The sequence below is a fragment of the Hippichthys cyanospilos genome, chromosome 18, assembly GCF_059441005.1.
Source record: "Hippichthys cyanospilos isolate Australia breed blue-spotted pipefish chromosome 18, RoL_Hcya_1.0, whole genome shotgun sequence".
NCBI classification, from domain to species: Eukaryota; Metazoa; Chordata; class Actinopteri; order Syngnathiformes; family Syngnathidae; genus Hippichthys; species Hippichthys cyanospilos.
This window is the reverse complement of record NC_142386.1, coordinates 14,953,014-14,972,197: the sequence shown is the minus strand read 5'-3', so window position 1 is coordinate 14,972,197 and position 19,184 is coordinate 14,953,014. Positions and strand designations below refer to the sequence as shown.

General features: G+C 40.3%; 1 protein-coding gene and 1 long non-coding RNA gene across 2 annotated transcripts in view; one reads left to right on the top strand and one right to left on the bottom strand.

Annotated features, from left to right (window-relative positions):
• The window catches only part of tecta (tectorin alpha), a 47,359-nt gene extending 31,732 nt beyond the window's left edge, over positions 1 to 15,627 (bottom strand). Inside the window, exons 1-11 of the mRNA XM_088440940.1 lie at positions 15,589 to 15,627; positions 13,218 to 13,279; positions 12,992 to 13,131; positions 12,483 to 12,770; positions 11,768 to 11,905; positions 11,463 to 11,628; positions 10,955 to 11,367; positions 10,075 to 10,645; positions 6,655 to 7,265; positions 3,154 to 3,724; positions 105 to 733 (exon numbers count right to left, since the gene is read on the bottom strand). Coding sequence (XP_088297066.1) covers positions 105 to 733; positions 3,154 to 3,724; positions 6,655 to 7,265; positions 10,075 to 10,645; positions 10,955 to 11,367; positions 11,463 to 11,628; positions 11,768 to 11,905; positions 12,483 to 12,770; positions 12,992 to 13,131; positions 13,218 to 13,278 — 3,588 coding nt within the window. The 5' untranslated portion in view covers position 13,279; positions 15,589 to 15,627. The remainder of the gene's footprint in view (positions 1 to 104; positions 734 to 3,153; positions 3,725 to 6,654; positions 7,266 to 10,074; positions 10,646 to 10,954; positions 11,368 to 11,462; positions 11,629 to 11,767; positions 11,906 to 12,482; positions 12,771 to 12,991; positions 13,132 to 13,217; positions 13,280 to 15,588) is intronic.
• On the top strand, positions 131 to 4,170 carry LOC148409111 (uncharacterized). The gene is made up of 3 exons (XR_015868577.1): positions 131 to 675; positions 3,159 to 3,294; positions 3,432 to 4,170. It is a non-coding gene; the product is annotated as an uncharacterized LOC148409111 (long non-coding RNA).
• Positions 15,628 to 19,184: the final 3,557 nt, after the last annotated feature.

Genomic DNA, 19,184 nt, shown 5'->3' with positions numbered 1-19,184 from the left:
ATGTTAGATTATTGAGCAAACTTTTCAGTAGGATGTTTGAATGCAAAATCGTTCGTAAGTTGCAGCCCTACACTCTTTACTGTAAACTTTCATCATTGACTCACCATGGCGGTATTCTTGAAACCTCGGGACACCTCGATCTCAAAGTCGAAGACCTCCAACAGGAAGCCTCTCACCCAAACTGCTTGGCCTGTGTCCCTCTCCTCATTAAGCGCTAATAATTTAAACAGAGGCAAGATCCCACTCGTGCTTGTACTGTCCCTGCTCCCGCAGTGGGTGGTGGCCAAGCTCAGGCTACAAGAGCTTTGCAGCTCAAATGGGACGCCACTAAACGGCAGGAAGTGGCCATAACCGGCCGCAGCACATAGTGCCTCGGTGCGAGGCCTACAGTAGTACAAGCCGTCATCCTCCTGGCAGTACTCTTCGGAGAGGCACGGCGCCGGCAGGCAGTAAACAACATTGTCCGAAGCGTTGCAGTAGCAGCGCTCCACGCAGTCCCGGTCAGTCCAGAAAGTATGATTGGCTGGTAGACGGCGATCTAGGTCGTAGAGGGCGCAGCCACAGTCGCTGCGGGACACGCACAGACCGTCTCGCAGGGCGAAGCCGTCCTTGCAGCTGCAGCCCTCGCCACACGGCAGCGGGCACGCCGCATTCGGCTCGTCCAGGGTGTCGCAGGTCAGTGGACAAGCGCTTACGCACTCGTCAAAATGGCTGTTGGCTGGACAGTGAAGGGCTGGGACATGACAGGAAAAAAAAAAAAAAAACAATCATCCCGTGGAGCCAGTAGTGGCTGCTCTTTTGGAGCAATTTTATGAACAAAACGTTGAAATTACAAATAAGAATAAAAAAATTTCCATTAACATCAGGAGAGTTTAAGATAACATGCTGAAATACATAGGGCTTATGTTAATATTATGTCATTGTTTTTTGGGGAAGAATTTGTTTCCCAAATGTAGGGATGTGACATACCATGTTTTTCCAGATCGATACCAGTATGAGTACTCATCCCTTTAGTAGTCACCTATAACTGGTACCAACTAATGGAAACAATAATACATTTTATGCACAAAATATATTGAAAAATATTTATTCCAATGTAGTTTTCCCTTCAAACTTCATTAAATTAATGTCAATTTTCTATTCTTCTAATTTGTAATTCCTACCTTGTAAAAGGTAAGACTGCTCCAATACAGTGAGCATGTTTTCCAAGTTTCTTTCCCCAACTCACTCCATACAATTTTTTAGCTCACTAGCAAGCTCATCAGGAACGTAAAAATGATCATAACCCCTGGGTGTTTTTTTTTTTGTTAAGAAATTTCTTAAACATTTCTTTGATCATCTCTTAATCAATCATGGTAATTAATCAATGGTGTGCCAATCAATAATGAAATGTTCATCGATGTCATCAATACAGTAATCAGTAGTACTCAGTTGAGTAAAACGTGTATTAATCAATCGTGTTAGTCAATTACGTTGATCAGATGTTCTTGATCTGATGATATGATTTATTATTTGTGGGTGTTGATTCATATGGTCTTCATACATTTGACACCTTTTGTTCATTAGATGTTATGGTAGCTACATGTTCCACGCATTTCATGTGCGTTACGGGTCATGCAAGTGATAATGGTTGTTGAAGTCTTTTCAAAGGGCAGTCGTCATCAGTGATCTGTCAAACAGCATTCAAGGCCCAGGGCCACCTGAAGACTCCCCCGAAAAGAAGAAGTTGGTTGAAGAAGTGCTGTGGACCTGAGCGTTCGATTTACTGGAACATGTTGCTGCATATTGCATTGTGCCACACATACACGTGCGCTCATCTTTCACAAATGTGTATTTCAAGACTTTGGGTTCCGGCCACACATATCGCTCCCCCATGCATTTCTACCCTTTAGGGCCGGAACCTTCATGTAACCTAGGGACCTCTAAAATAATAAAACAAGGGGAATGAGGGAAGGGCCTCAGAGTGTGGCAGTACTGCAGCCTTTGTGGTCCTGTCTCGTTCTCATGCATGAGCAGATACGTGCCTTCTCTCTTTCGTATTTGAGACATTGGGTTCGGCAGGTGTCTACTCAATGAACGTAACAATATATATATAGCAAAAGTAACTACGCTGTATATTTATATGTTTATGAAATTTAAACTATTGAAGTTATGATGACAGTATTATGACTTATGAAGACTTTTGCATTATGAGAGTCCAGGGTAAGCCAATCATTTAAGTCATTGCAAGGTTTGCAATGTCATAAGTTGGCCCTAGCGCCACCCGGTGGTTTTGGGTTGTCAACACAAAAATTTCGATTGCACCCCGTTTATGAGTTGACATTATAAAGATTAATGCAAAAAGCGACGGAGTTGCATGATAAAACATCGGGTTGTCGATATGTCCAAAACCAACAATATTTCCTCCAATTTTGAATGGCAGTAAATGTATCCTACATGGGTTAAATTTGACACCTATAGGGTGTACCTCTTGACATCCTATTTGCATGCATTTTGAAGGGATGGCAGAATGGCATATTAAAAGTTGTCATGTTTTGAAATCTGTGCAATATTTTAGCCTTTTAGTGTTTTTTTTTTTTTGCATGCTTTTCCTATGATTTCACACATAAAAAAACATAAAAAAGTTGGGTAAAAATGTTCCCCAGAGGTAAATCATTTCAGTCAGGTGTATTTGAGAGAGACGCATCGAAAACATGCAGGATACCACCATCAAGGACTGGGGTTTGACACTTATGCCATACTTGGTATCAGTACTCGCTGATCCCTAAAAATATGAGTATTATCGGTACTTTGCGTTGATATCGGTGAGTCTTCAAGCATTGAGCACTTGTACTGGTTATGTCTTAAAAAAACTGGTATCAAACGCCCTAAATTGTAGAAATGCTAAGACATATTTTGTAAAAATGCGGTTATTGTGAGCTTTAACCGAATATCAAAGGGAAAACATTGAAAGGAGACTAGGGACTGAAATTTCACCCAAATGGTGACAAGATGTCAATGTTACAGTCCGTGCCATCCCTTGGCTAAAATACTGCAAGAATGATGTGGAAAAAAATGACCCCAAAATGGTCAAAATACTGCATAAGACTCATTGATATTTGTTTTGACCTTAATGTCTGTTGCCATGACCCAGCTCATTCAAGTTCTACTTACGGCAGTTGGTGGCTGACCTCCAGGAACTGAGGACCACCTGAGCATCCTGGCAGGCGGCAGCATAAGCGTGCAGTGAGGAGCAAAGGGCCGAGAGGTCCCCGTCCTTCACGCACATGTTGTATAAGCAGTTCCGGAAAAATGGTGAGGGATTGACCACACCGTGACATGCCACAAAGGAGCCATTCCCTGGGTCATTAATGTTGCCACACATCCACGGACTCTGGTAGAGGCGCAGGTTGGTGCACATATGATACAAGTCTTCACAATCTCCGTTGCAGGTGATGTCGTCACCGATGGAGCGCCAGCCGTCCGAGAACTGTGAGACCGAGTCCGCCAGGTGACCGTTGGGAAGGCGGAAGTCGTCGGCTGCGTCACCATTGAAGACTCCACATAAGCCGCATGTGACATTGTAGAATGTGGTGGAGAGGGAGATTTTGATGAATCCCTGTTGCGTGTAGTGAACACGAAGTTGACCGCGGGACTCCACCACCGTGGCATTACCCGATGCTCTGTAGACTTTTATAGCCTGCGTTGGATGGACATAAGGAAGAGCAATCTCTTCACCGTTGACCTAGGACATAGAAACAGATCATCAGGGGGAGAAGTCAGTTGAGAGCAGGGGTTCTCAAACGTTTTGTGTCCGGAAAATGACATTTTTTTCATAATCTCAAATAAGCATAAAACACATGCATACACAGTTAGCTGTATCGCATAGAAGCTATTTGCTACGTATTCATTGGGGGACATTTTAAGAGATTTTTAATACCGGTCCTTCAGGTTATCAGCGAGTCTGAGTTAATAATTTTTAGTGCCGTAAGAGAAACACGTACACTTTTTTTTTTAGAGTGATTACCTTGCAAAAAATTGTATGCCTTTATTTGGATAAGTTTTACATGAAATCTGCATTTCCATTTGTGACACATTTTTCAAATGAGCTAAATATAAAACAGATGCATAAAAGCATGCCTGCAGTTACTGCTAAAAATGTCATTCCAAAGTTGATTAAAATCAGACAGTCTTTTGTTTACCACCCAAAAATGGTTTGCACCATTTTTGTCTTTTTTTTTTTTTTTTTGGGGGGGGGGGGGGGGGGGGGGGGGGGTACCAATTGTTTAAAGCTCAGGTGTCAAACAGAAGGCCCGGGGGCCAGGTCTGGCCACTACATAATTGCTAATCACCACTACGAAATGCTAATTATGACTACTAAATTAGCAAGTTTTCTTGAACTTTTACAAATTTTGGGGGGACCAACATGCATTTTTTTTTTCATTACCAAGACCCATTTTGAACAGTTTTTAGCAGCCTCTGATTTCAAAATGTGCAAATGTGTGATGATCATATTTAAAATTTATTTGACCACAGTCATAACGGCCCTTCAACAGAGACTATTATCTACAATGTGGCCCATAATAAAAATGATTTTGACACCCCTGGTTTAAAATGTAAATATACCACAAACTATGACTCCAAAAAACTTACAAAATAACTCGTAAAAATAGACAAACAAAGGCATGAGAGACTCTCTCAGATGATATACAATTTGAATGGGAATAAATAGCAAAAATTCAACACACAATACCCCATTATGACAGTGCGGAAAAAATTGTTTGAACATTTTATTTAACTTTTAAAAATAGAACGTATTTACATAAATATTCACAGCTGTTGCTTAATATTTATGATGATGACACAGGAACAGGACATTTTTTGTGGGAATTGTACTAAAACAGTAATGAAGGTATGATATAAAATCCTTAAAAAAAATCAATATATGAAATATATACTGTATATTCAAAGGGATAGCACATTTATTTAGCCATTTTGACCAGTTAAAAGGTTATTTTGTCCAGAAAAACATTTTTTTGGTTGATTTATTTTGTCTTAAAGGGAAAGTGTGTAAGATTTTGAAAGTGGTTCATGAAAAAGGAATAAATTAAATGATTGTAAATTTCAAAAACTTGCAAATGAATGTGTCCTTAATGACCACCAGTATGTTTTAAATATAATCATAGGTCTGGTTATCATCATCAGTTATATTACATGGAGGGTGGCACTTCTCCGGAGGCGGCCATGTTTGTTACTGTATAGCTACAGACAATGGTAAATGCAGCATCTGCAGCACCTCCTGCTGTCTTTAATGAAAAACTGTCTAAATATTACACACTATCTCTTTGACGAAAATATTTTTCATCCACAATTAATACATGGGAAAATCACATTTTTCCATTTGCTGTTGCTTGAAAACTATCTGAAACTGCGGAAAGCTCTGGTGACGGGACATTACACTTTGGCTTGTGAATGTCACATGATCAACAGGTGTGCTATCCATAATTGGTTGTTACTCGAGCCTTGAGTACAGGTGATGTCATTTTCAGGCGACAGTAAATGGAAAAATGTGTTTTTAAAAAGTATAAGGTAAAAAGTGTCTTTAATTATGAACAAGAAATTACTTCTGAAAATGACTTAATGAATGGACGACCCCTATATAGGGGAAGTCAACCAATACGTTTCACGTGCCTTCATTAGTCCGAACAAAACACTCTGGATAATACTGCATATGTGGAATAAAGCTTGAAATACTTTTTTGCAGAACAGTTTTGAGAATCATTGACTTGATTTGAAGAGTAACTTTTTAGTTTTGTGGAGTTTTTTTTTTTTGCACGATTACTGTATTGTTAGAATAATTGTAAATATAGTGATTATACATTTGCTACAAAATATAAATGGTTGCAATGAAGAAATACTTTGCTGTGAGAATGATTATAGTGACTATAAATTTGCTACAAAATATAACAGCTTGCAAAGAAGAAATGCTATGTTGTGAGAATGAGTGCACTGCTTGTAGATAAAAACTGTTTCGTTATTGTTTTGTCTCCAGTAGGAGGAAGGCCATTCAAGCCTGCTTACTGGGGCGCTCCTGCAGCTGTGATTCTCAAAATATCTTACAGACAAAATATTTTGCAGAATGTCTTGCTACGCATAATCTTAGTTTTTCACCCACATGCTCACACATAGAAGGACAAGTACACTAGGTTCCGGCCATAGTCTTTTCCCCGATGCATTTTTGCCCCTTTGAGGGCCGGAACCTTCATGTAGTTTGGGACCTATGTATCACATAAAGAGAGAGGGTTCGGAAAGGCTGGCAGAGCGCAGTAGAATTGACTTTGGCCAGTTCCTCTTCTCTCCCGTCATGCATGAGCTGGAAAAGATTGCCTTTCTCCTTATTTGTGTACAGTTTCTTACAAACGTCTAACAAATGAACCTGACATCTTGGAACCCAAGTCAACCCGCTTCACAACATGCAATAATAATAATGAAAAATCTACAAAATGTGACTTGAAGCTGTTCAATGGCACTCCTAGGGTGACATTTGCTGTCAAACATAACATAAAACAAACAGAATTACGAAAAACTGAATAGTCCGTAGTTTTCCACAATGAATCGGACAATCTTTGAAAGCCGAACCACATAAAAGTATATGTGAGGAAACACTGTACCCACCTTGACTGTTTCTAAATCCAGCCCTCCCATCTGCACTTCCAGGCTAGCAACCGTAACTACCACAGGTCTTTTCCAAGCAGGGCCTTTGTTCACCAGCCGTCTGCCTATCTTCACCTCCAGCATTGAGCCATTAGCTGGCACAGCGCCACACAGCCTCAGCAGGTAGTAGGAGCTGTCATCTGGGAACAGCAGGAAGGTGCCATCAAAGGATGATGTCACAGCGTTCTGAGCGATTGCACACAGCCCCTCCCGACGAGGGTAGCAACCCAGCTTGCCCACCTCCGCCGTGCACACCTCGCCCTCCTTGCAAGACTCGTTGAAGCAAGAGATTTTGCCCGCTGCCACGCAGGTGCAGTGGAGGCTACATTCGCCTTCTTTGCCGTCTGAGCCGGCCCAAAAAGTGTCATTGAGTGGGTAATAAATGCCATTGTGCTCACAGCCACAGTCATCCTGCTGAACGCAGTGGCTTCCACTGAGGACATAGTCCCGGTCGCACTGGCAGCCCTCAGTGCAAGGGTGGCTGCAGTACAAGGGAGCGGTGACATCAGAGCAGGAGGCCGGACAGGCGCTGGTGCATACTTGGTAGTGGCTGAACGGTGGACACGTCAGTGCTGCGATCCCACAAGAGAGGGCAAATCAGGTCATTTGAACGCTTTTTTTTTTTTTTGCCTGGCAAACACATTTGAACTCAGTTGCTAATATGTACTTGTAGGCTAAATGCTAACCCCCCCATAATGCCACAGAGTTTAGACTTATGCATGTGCATACACCTTACTGTTGTGGAGCAGACATATGAATTAATCCATAAAAATTACTAATAAACAATGTTTACCCAATATTCAAATTTTAATGAAGGCCAAATGCTAAAAAGAATACCCTTTTTTATTTTGCATTCACAGGTCAAAATGCCACAGCATCTTGGTAAGAATGCAATTCTTTTGGCATTTCACCTACAAGCACGCTCGATCATAATTTATTTGCAAATCTGAATGTACTGTATTTATGCTTGATTGTGTGGTCGAACATACTTGTAGGCTAAAGGCTAAAAACGTTTATGAAATTATGAAATAAAAACAAATTTTCCCAGAAAAGCCACAAGGTATTCACTTGTCCATGCACATACCAGAATTAAGACACTATAAAAATGATAATGTTTACTTAATTTTCAAACGTACTGGTACAATGTAGGTTGAATGTTAAAAAAACAAATAGCACATTTTTTCTTTGCTGTGCATGCTGGAGTCAATACCCCATGACATTATGGTTAAAAAAGCTGTATCATTTAGTCAATAAGCATTTAGCCTCCAAAAACTACAGTATGTTCAAATGTACTTGTAGGCTAAACACTAAAATATGGCATTTTCCCCCATAAAGCCATGGTGTATGGGCTTGTGCATGCGCAAAAAGCTCAATTACAAAAAAAACAAAACTCCTGTGGTACTTCTACTTATGAAGTTAATACATTCCAGAAGTATTTTCACACGTTTTTTTACATGTAAATAGTATAATCTATTCCAAGCCTCCCAAAATGCTCCTAAACCTCTTAAAATGAATATTATGAAATAATGAAAAATGCATCAGAAACAGTAACAAATCCATATTAGAATTACATTAGTGCATGATATTCAAAATATATAATGTAAAGAATATGAAAGAAATGCTCCTAAACCCTTTAATTAATTTTATTAATTGTAGCAGTTGACAATATGAATGCAGTTCACTTGTTTGCCTTAAGATGGGGCTGGTGTGTTGGTGATGAGTGCAGAAAGAGACACATTTTTAGGACGTTTAATTTGTACCTTTTTATTTTACATTTCCACTGATCCAGGTCCACAGGAGAAATAATATTTATTTTTTGATTATTTTGAGCATTTAAGCTTACACAAGTTTAATTTAGGGTCCTGCAATGTGCTTCCTGTGGAATGTCATTGCTAAAGTGCTAAGGACGTGCTAACAACGCGAATGTCAGACGCGACAGGACCAAGTGGTATGTCACATATGTGTTTTTATGTGAATATGTACGTTAGCCGCAGCTAATGTCAATTTTATGTAAAATTAAGTAAACATCAATGCAAAAAACTATTGTCTAGTTTGTGGGCAAGCCTGCATGTTAATAAATGATAAAAATGTATCATAAACTGTAACATACGGTAGACATCATGGGTAGTGATAACGTATTACATTAGACATGTTGGTGTAAGTGCTGGTGTCTCGTTTCTAATATGCCAACAATGTCGCCTTTCGTATCTTCAATTTTCACAAGCTGAATTTTTCGTAACGAGACGTTCATAAGTAGAGGTACCACTGTATTATATGTAATTACTAACAAATGAGATTTACAGTTATTTTTCAAACATACTGGTATAATGTAGGTCAAATACCAAAATGTGTCCAATGGTGTGATGGGAAAAATGCTATGTTTTTAGTACAGTGGACCCCCGTGTTACAACATCCCTGACTTACGTTATTTTCGTGTTGCGACCTGGAATACCGAGTTTTTTTCATCCCCTCTTTATAACATTTTCCCGGATTTGCGCACAAGACAACTGATGACCCTAGGGACTTGGCTGTATTTGTGTTGTGTCGTCTTCATCTGCAGACATTTTTAGGTAATTACACTTTTCAGTTGTCATCCCTGCAACGCGTCACTACAATTCTGGTCTGCTATTTGTCAGCATCTCCTCATGGAGATGGTGGTCTGCTATTGGCCAGCCTCACTTGTTTCAAAATGGCGGAACGGTAAAGCTTTGTTCGATTGTGAGGGAAACTGCATTTATAGTGCATTTTACTGCTTAATTTGTAGTTGAAAGGGTTAGCCATGGCGATGTTAAAGAGAGAAGTAAGAAGATGATTTATATGGAAACGATACTGGAGATAACCCTGATTAGGGAATATGGGCAAAACAAGCGCCACTCAAAGGTAAATAAATCCTTTCTATGGTTTTTATTTATGATGTTATCTGATTGTATACATGTATACTATATATACGTAGCACTATACTATTTTGGTACCAATTTTTAATATGTATGTACAATTTTGATGTTTTTACCTGGGGTACTAAATGCATTCGCTATTTAACATAGGTTTGGATGGCCCGTCATACGGCGAATTGGCCTTACGACCCCAACCGCGGAACAGATTAATCTCGTAACACGGGGGCCCACTGTATTTGCCTTACAAGCACAGTCAAACATACAGGTTTTGCAAGTATGTTTGAACATATTTATATTTGCTAATACACTTGAAGGTATTCTTGAACATATTTGAATATGTTCAGATGCATTTTCAGAAATAGCACCTTCAAACATTTGCAGATATGTCAAAAAATGTTGACGCCACAATAGTAGCTATGTTTATATAATTTTTGGAATGGGTGAACTTGGTTGAGAAATTTATGAGGGAAAAAACAAAGCAACTCACCACAAAAAGAGCGAGACCTCCAGGGACGGATGGTAACGCCCAGTGCCTGGCAGGCCAGTGCATAGGCCTGGATTGCTTGGCAGAGTGTGGTGATGTTGTCCTTGTTGCTACACATATCGTAGACACAACTAAACACGAAGGCGGTAGGATCCACCACAGCCCTGCAGTCCCTGAATGGTCCATCTGTTTTGTTGATGAGTCCACAATAATCCGGGCCAAAGAAGAAGGTCTCCGTCAGCACATCACACACGCTGCAGTTGTCCACACAACCATCAGTGCAATGCCAGTCGGCGCCTTCTGCTCGCCAGCCGCCACCCAGCTCCGCCACAGTTTCAGCAAGGGTGCCGTCGGGAAGGACGGGATCATCGGCGGGGTCGTCATTGTAGTTCCCGCAGAGGCCACATGTGTTGTTGAAGTAAGAGCTCGGCAGGGAAATGGAGGCATAGTGCTGGCCGTCATATGTCACCAGGAGACCAAAGTCTGTTTCCAAAGCAACAGCCACACCAGACAGGTAAATTCTGACAGCACCAAGCTCAAGCTGAACTGGCAAAGTCTTCACTAAGCCATCCACCTAGAAACATCAGATCAGAAGATTATTCACCCAGGCTATGGACATTGGAAGTCCACAACATTTTCTGGAGCCTGATACCGATCCTAATCATTTGAATCAGATGTGTTGGGAGGAGTGAAAATACCTAAAACATGTATAATAATAGCTCAACGTTAGAGTAACAGAGTTTGTTATTTGGACTCTTGAAATTGACCTGATTATGTGTGGAAAATCAATCTGAGATTTCAAGCCAGATCTCTAAATCAATATCTAATTCTGAGATCAGGTTAGGATTCCAGAGTGAATGAAATAGGATTATCAATTACTTACTTTAACAGTTCCCAAACTTCCTTTGAGCAGTGTGACTCGTTGACCGTAGACCTCCACGGTTACATCTCTCAGCCAGGAGACAGCAGACATACCACGGTCCTCATTTTTGGCCTCCACGCTGAAGAAGGGCAGCCCCGCTGTTTCCCAGCAGGGCCGAGCCAGCAAGTATGTACAGGTTCCTTGAAAGTGGTAGAGCAAACCGTCGAAAGTGTGGTAGTGGGGGTCGCCAAACACCACGCAGGTGCTGGTACGTGTGGGATGACAGTAGAAGGCACCATCCAGCTGTTCGCAGGTCTCCAGATGGCCACACGGAATGTCCTGGCAGAGCACTTCGTTGTTCACACCGAGACAGCGGCATCGTTGTGAGCAGCGGTCTGACAGCCAGAAGACCTCTCCTCGTCGGTAAAATCGACCTGGAGATGTTGTTGATATCGACTTTTAAATACTTTAAAGCCAAGAACACTGGCAGGAACACCCCAAATCTAGTGAGAGACAAAGTCCAACTTGCCATTGTAGCTGCAGCCATTGGCGGGATCTATCAGATCCGTGTCAACGCGGAAGAACCAACGTCCAGGAATATTCACATTGGTAGTCTGTTCAATATTCACTACATCATTGGACCGTGATCCCGGGAGGTTCAGGAAGTGTGCAATTTCACCGCCATTAAACCCTGCCTGGAAACATGAGACGACTATGAGGCAGTCCGTCATCTGATTGCGAAAAGGGGAACCTCAGTTTATGAGTTCCTATGATGCTCAAATAAATTCAATGTCAAAGGACCATGTATACTGTGTCAAATCCAAGCATGCATACCTGAGCTGTGGTGCCCCCCAGTCCAGTTAGAGGATCTCCACCACTGGCCGTGCCTGTGCTCCAAGAGATTTCCTCATAGTTGAACAAGGTGTAGGACACTGCACCATCTGAGATTAGCACAGTTTGGAATGTGTTCACCTTTCAATCAAACAAAAGGAGTGACACAGTTTTACAAAAGACAGAAGCGGACCAAACACTGCATCAACAAAAACAAAACAAAATAAAAATGGTTTATGTGTCTGGAATTGATTTAATGACTCCCAAAAACTTTATGGACCCTGAGAGAGTACACTACCACAATGAGGTCTTACTTTGATCTCAATAAATCAGCCCTGAACTACATTTAGATATCCGTTTTTTGACTCCTATAAAAGCTTTTAGCTCCAGAATAAAAGTAATTGTACCTCATACATTTCCTCCGCAGCTTTTAAGAATATTAACTTCTGCTGAAATATGAAATAAAATATAAACCTCAGCCCAAAGGTTTCTGGACTATTTTTGAATTTCTAGAACCGTCATGTGTATTAAGCTGGTTCCGTAATAAATAACCTCAGGTCAAAATGTAGACATTGGCCCCATCATCTAATGCTGATATTAATGTTCCTGATTGTAGGGTAAAGTTTCTGTGGTCAAAGTCCACACGATAGCAGCATATAAGAATAAAGTTCCAGAATACTAAACAAGGAATCACTTTTGCAAAGTAGGTTTTTTTTACCGGGGTGGTCTGGCTCCCACCGTAGAAGGTGACCTGGTACCATGTGGCGACGAAGACCCAAGTGGCCATGAAGTTGGGGACGTTCTTAAAATGCCTGCGGACATCTTGCGTTGCCTTTTCCAGTATTTGCGGCATTGTGGTCTCCCTGTAGTAGATGTCTCCACGGATCCCATTGTGCACATCCGCCCATAGGGGGGCAATGAAGGACCGGCTATCGCTCAGGGGGAAGGCTTCTGGCGTGAACTGGCTCACATGCTCGTTGAAGGATATCACACCATTATTGTTGACCTGGGAACATAATTCATGAATGGGAAACTGAAATGATGACTAAATCCCTTCAACCAGAATTAGAGCAAAATGGAAAAGTTTGACATGAACTCATCCACTCCCAGGCCAGTTAAAATTGATATACACTGTTAATAGCACCTTTTCTGATGTTTAAAGCCATGTACAGTCAATGATTTAACTTGAAAATTGCAAAATGTGTTCAAAACATTGAATTGTCTTACATAGATAGTGTGGTAGGGAATACTGAAGAAAACAAAGGGCACAAGCAGAGGAATCTCAGGGGAGCTACCATCATCCATCTTGGGAGTTTCCAGATCCATGTGGGCAGGTCCAAACGGATACAGAACCTCTCGAGCACTGACTAAAATTTAAGACAAGAAAAAAGTGATGGATGCATCTCATTAGGAAGTGCCAGTGTGACCAATGTTGAGCTATTTGATCTTTTACCTCTTATGCGAGCAGGCAAGCTGACGATGATGAGCAGGACTGGAATGAGTGGCCTTACCATCCTAAACAAAATAACAAGAATGAGAGAAGGGATGCCAGAATTGGACAGAAGCACTGCCTGACCAGAGTACATCTCCTTGGACCCTAACAACTCCCATCATTGATCCTCCATGCTGGCCTCTGGTAGAAGGTCATTGTGGTGTCCTATATGCCACATTCTGTGTAATCATTCATACACCATGTTTTGGCCCTTTGAATCCATGTCCCGCTACTACTTCTTAAAGTGCAGGCTCCCAGGTCTCCCCCGAGGGATGTCTGAAAAGAACTCATTATGTGTGCTAGGACAATGTGTCAGGATCACATTAGCCTTACGGTCCCATGCGAGGAGGCACCGGTGGATTACAGGCTCCAATTCTCCTACTCCATTGCCAGTGCAAATGGAGGGATGGAATTGGCTTGCCAAGAACATTGCGGTGTGGCAGAAGCTTGGCAAATGCCCCTTCTCATCAGCACCAACTGATGCACTCAACATGGAACACTGTATTTATCTCTCTCTCTCTCTCTCTCTCTCTCTCTCTTTCTCTTTCTCTCTCTCTCTCTATATATATATATATATATATATATATATACTGTATATATATATATATATATACTGTATATATATATATATATATATATATATATATATATATATATATATATATATATATATATATATATATATATATATATATATATATATACTGTGTGTGTATATATACATGCCACCTAAACACATGAGATATCATTGGTAAGGCCAGGATGTCTTCTACTGAATACATAAGAGCTAGTGGGGACAAGGTAGCTTGGACGAGTCAAAAGACATTCAGTAGACAAAAAAAACAAATGCTCATTACAGTGTCAACAAACGAATAGGTTGGTTTGAAGCAAGATATCTAATTAATAGATATCTAATTAAGCAAGAATGAGTCCAGGCCAATTTGAAGCCTACCAAGCCTTGGGGTCAGATGAGCACATTTTTTTTTTTTTTTTATTATCAACTCCACTCCTAGTGTTTAAACGACAAAGAGGGATGAGAACAATCCCAAGAATACCATCCTAATAGCAAATGCTAATAGCATTGTAGATGGCTTGCGGCTGAGTGTTGTCGAATGACAAAACCTGAAACATCCGTATAATATCTAAAAGGGAGTGGGATAAAAGTCCTTTTGCAGTGTGGTCAAAATGGGTCAAGAACAAGAAATGTTTCATATCTGTAATCGTGATTATAGTTTTTACTTGCATCAAATGCTTATATCATGCAATTGAATGTCAATCAAAAAACATGTACAGCCATCATCTAGATTATAGAATTTTCTGACACTTATTTGTGCTTAGGCTACAAAATAGTTTATTTATAATGCTAACATCACCATTTATTGGGACCACAATGGTTTACACATAAAGTTTCCACTAGGGTGGGGGAATAAATCACAATTCAATAACTTGTCATTTTAAAAACAGAGGATTCGAAAATTAATTGAATCGTGATATTGTAGTTTTGCACAAGAGGCAGAATGTTGGACGGGTGGTTTACAAGAATTGTTTACAACTACTTCATTGTGGCATTCAAGCAAGTTATGCACAAACTAGGAATGTTAGGTGTACTTTAAAAGTTATTTAAAACTAGTATACATCGATTTTGAAAATTTTGTGTAGGATTTATATTTGAATAAGTCAAAGCATCTTTAATTTTTTTTGCTGGTTTTACTAAGTTGAATAAAATGGTTTAAAATTAGGATTAGAAAGACTGACCAAAAGTAATCAATTTTTTTAGCCCAAATGTCGAGCCCTATTTTCCACTTAAAGATGTTTACCCCCTGTGGGTTTATTTTACTTGTTTTTTTTTTCTTCAAATTTTTAGAAAACACAATGCATTTGTCATTCTACTGTCCCAATTAAATACATTTTTGAAATTAGCATTTAGCATAATAGTCTGTCAACATAGTTTTTTTTAATTACAAATTTATTTTACTAATAGTATTTAATGGGCGAATGTTTGCAAATATACTGTAAATATACAAGTTAAAGCTGCAATATACATAATATCTTTTTCACGTATTTAGTTTCTTCACTCTATCTACTCCGTAATATCCTCAGAATGTAAGTCTATTTATTTATTAGTGGTTCATTATTCCTGCCCTTATTGCACTATTACTGTTTTTGTTTTGTTTTATTGCCTATCTTATTTTTTATTTGCTCAATTATGGAATGTAGTTTAATCGGGAAAGTGAACAGAATAAGAATTTCATTGTGATATTGTAATGCAAATGACAATAAAACTCTTGAATCTTGAACATGTACTTTGGCATAACAAAAGCCATGCACTCACCTGTCTTCTTGAGATGGGCATGGAGCACCTCACCAGTCCAACTAAGCAACCTGCACAAGGCGCAGCCCCCTCCTGTGTACAAGCATCCACGGCACGAAACTTGAGATGCGTCCAAAATCCAACTTGCACTTATCACATACAATCCATTCAAACCCTTCAAGACAGACGTTGTTCGTGTGTGTACCTGTGGCATGAGGCAAGTTAACTGACTTCGACTTAACAGAATACTGAATAGTGGATATAATAGGGGAGGAGATGTAGTGTGGAAAGGGGAGGGATGCAGTGGGAATGTCAGGCAGTGAAAGTGGAGGGAGGTCGGGGATCTGGAATGATGATGGAGAAGTACGCATGAAAGTTTAAGTGTTTGGGAAAGGACTGTTCTTGTTTTTGGGTTGTGAAGCAAACCAATAATTTGGAGACATTTTATGAAAATAAGGTGTGTTTGTTTCTGGTTATTTGCTGGGAAAAAAGTTTGGAGAATGATATATATATATATATATATATATATATATATATATATATATATATATATATGTGTGTGTGTGTGTGTGTGTATGTAAAAAGAGAGACATAGACATAAATATAGACAGTGGAACCTCGAAATAAGAACGCTTCTGTACACGAAATGTACACTTTATGATTAAAAATTCAGAATAAAAATGGCCTCTTAATATGAGAAAAATAAATTCAATATACGAGCGATACCCTCATATGCTCCAAGAGAAAACTTGAAATTTTGGCACACATTTAACGCGTCATACCGCATTAATATCCTGCTCTCTCATTGGTCATAATTGCTCACATTCATTGTCCCGCGCTCCTATTGGCTGTACTGTACAGTATAGCCTCACTAGCGTACAACTTTCTAGGCCAATATGGTTATATATATATATATATATATATATATATATATATATATATATATATATATATATATATATATATATAATATTGGTGATCTTGTGAGTGCGTGACCCGAAGACAACGGAGGCGAAGGGACATGGCAGCAAGTATGCCTACCTCAAGATTTCAAGGCTGATTCGCTAAATTTCAGAGGAGGGCTTGTATTCATTCCGTTACAACATGGGAAAGCTGCAAGCGCTAACGTGCTAACACACTACGCTCAACACTTCCCATAAAGCACAAGAGAGCGCTTTCCGATGATGTGAAAGCAAAAGCACTGGTAATGAGGCGGTTTTTTTTTGTTTGTTTTTTTTTGTGGTGTGGGTTAACTCACTTTCGGTCATTTGCATCTATTGTTACATTAATCAAATCTGATAAAAATTAGAATTTCAATTTTTTTTTCTTTTTTTAGAGGAATTAAAGCTAATGTTTACAGTATTTTTTTTAATTAAATTCTCAATGTTTTCAGGTTTTAAAATTAAAGTGGAAATAAAGCTACTGTTTACAGCCATTTTTTTAATCTGATGAAAATTTCAATGATTTCATTTTTTTTAAATCAAATAAAATTGAAGAGGAAGTCAAATTATTTACAGCCATTTTTGTTTCTGTCATTTGCCTCATATCTACCGTACATCGCGGTTTTTGAAAAGTAAGGTAAAATATTCAAGATGGCGTTTATTGTGAGCTAGGAACAAATTTGGCAATTTACATGTAAAATGTGATGCACTATAAGAATGATTCAGAATAAAAACTGCACTAAATTCATATCTAGAGGTTCCATTGTATGTATATCTATCCATCCTTTTTCTAAAGCTGCTATCCTCACAAGGGTCGCAGGCTTGCTGGTGCCTATTCCTGCTGGCTTCGGGCAGTGGGCAAAGGACACCCTGAACTGGTTGCCAGGTTGCAGAGCACACAGAGACGAACAAACATTCACACACCTAATCATGCCTAAGGACAATTTCATATGTCCAATACACCTGCCATGCATGATTCTTGAGTGTGGTAGTAAGCAGGAGTGCCTGGAGAGAACCCACACAGGCTCGGGGAAAACACGCATACTCCACTCAGGAAAGCCTGTGAGGTGCATTTGAACTCAGGTCCCTCTCACTGTGAGGTGGACATGCTATTCACTGCGCCACCAAGCCGCCCGTTAAACATACATATATTTAGAAAAAACACTTTTAAAATGAAATTGACATATAATTTCCTTAGATAATGATGTCAGGTTACGTTAGGCCAGCAGAGAAAGCCTTGCTTGCCCTGGCGGCCCGCCAGTGAATTCACCCAGTATTACATGAAAACCGCATAAATCAGTTCTGTGTAACTTGTTTGATGTACAGTGGGCCCCCATGTTACGAACTTAATCCGTTCAGCGGCTTTGCTCGTAACTTGAATAGCATATCGGCGTTTCCGTGACATGCGAGAATAGTTATTTTTGTTGATGCAGCAAAGCGAAAAAAATAGTGCGGACACACTGACCTGCATGTTGGATTGTTCGTAAGACGAAAGGTTTGTGCGTAAGAGGTGGACAAAAAACGCCGTGGTCCATGTTCGTAAGATGAATAATTCGTAAAACGGAGTTCGTAAACCGGGGGCTCACTGTACTTTCTTCTGTGAAAGCAAACTGTTCTGTACCTATATGTGGAGGAATTTGTAACATTGCTAAAATCTGCTAGGTTTCAAATCTGCTTAATGTTCATCTAACTTGAGTCCAGACTTTTTAGAAACCCTGAGAAACCCTGCTGTCCCTGAAACACTGCTTTTTTACTGTAAGGTAATGTTACGGAATTACCATGAGTCACTTTGGTTACTATGGATCGGCTCCTTTTTAATTGGCAAGAGTCATCAGTGAGGGTATATCAGACAAGTCGTCTCCGGAGATGTTCACCCTGATAGCGAGTGGAGGAAATCTTAGGTGGATGTGTGTTGCAGTCTGGGAAAGAGGTTTGAAGGGCGCCGAGTCGGGGCTTTGTTGTGGGAGGACAGTGGAGAGTAACTGGAGAGGCGGGTGAAGGGGGTGGAAGACATGTGAAAGGCTCCAGGAGTCAGGCCAGGACCCTTGCTACCATTAAGATGCGACTACTTGCTCGAAACTGAGCTTTCTTTGATGATACCCCTCAAGACTGAGCAGAAATGGACGCATACTGATCGGTGAAAGGCGTAGTCGCACAAAGGCTGAGGATCTCGAGAGTTACCAGTGACCAGGCGGTCTGAGGAAAGGTTCTTGACTAGGATTTTGTGTTTGGGGAAAATCAGGTGTAAGAATATGGTGGAAAAGACGGCGGTGCCCTGATAGGACCTGATTGTTATATTGGTCATAAAGGTAACAGCCAACAGAGGCTTCAGGTCTGTCTTTAAGCCTTTGGATTTGTGTTTTGGAAAAATCAGGTGTAAGAATACGGTGGAAAAGATGGATGTCCCCTGATAGGACCTTACTGGTCATAAAGGTAACAGAGGCTTTAAGGTCTTTCTTTCAGCCTTCTGCGGAACCCATCAAGCCTGACCTTCACAAAGCAAGTCTATGACTGGATACCCCGCCGGAGTCACCCAATCCATGGATTGGGGGATCAGGCCACCCTTGATCCTGGCTGTCACCCTTGCCCTTGGCCTCGCCTCTAAGTGTTCCCATTCATGATGAAGTAAACCTTCTTCCAGAAACCCAAACCATATCACCTACCATGACTCCTTCC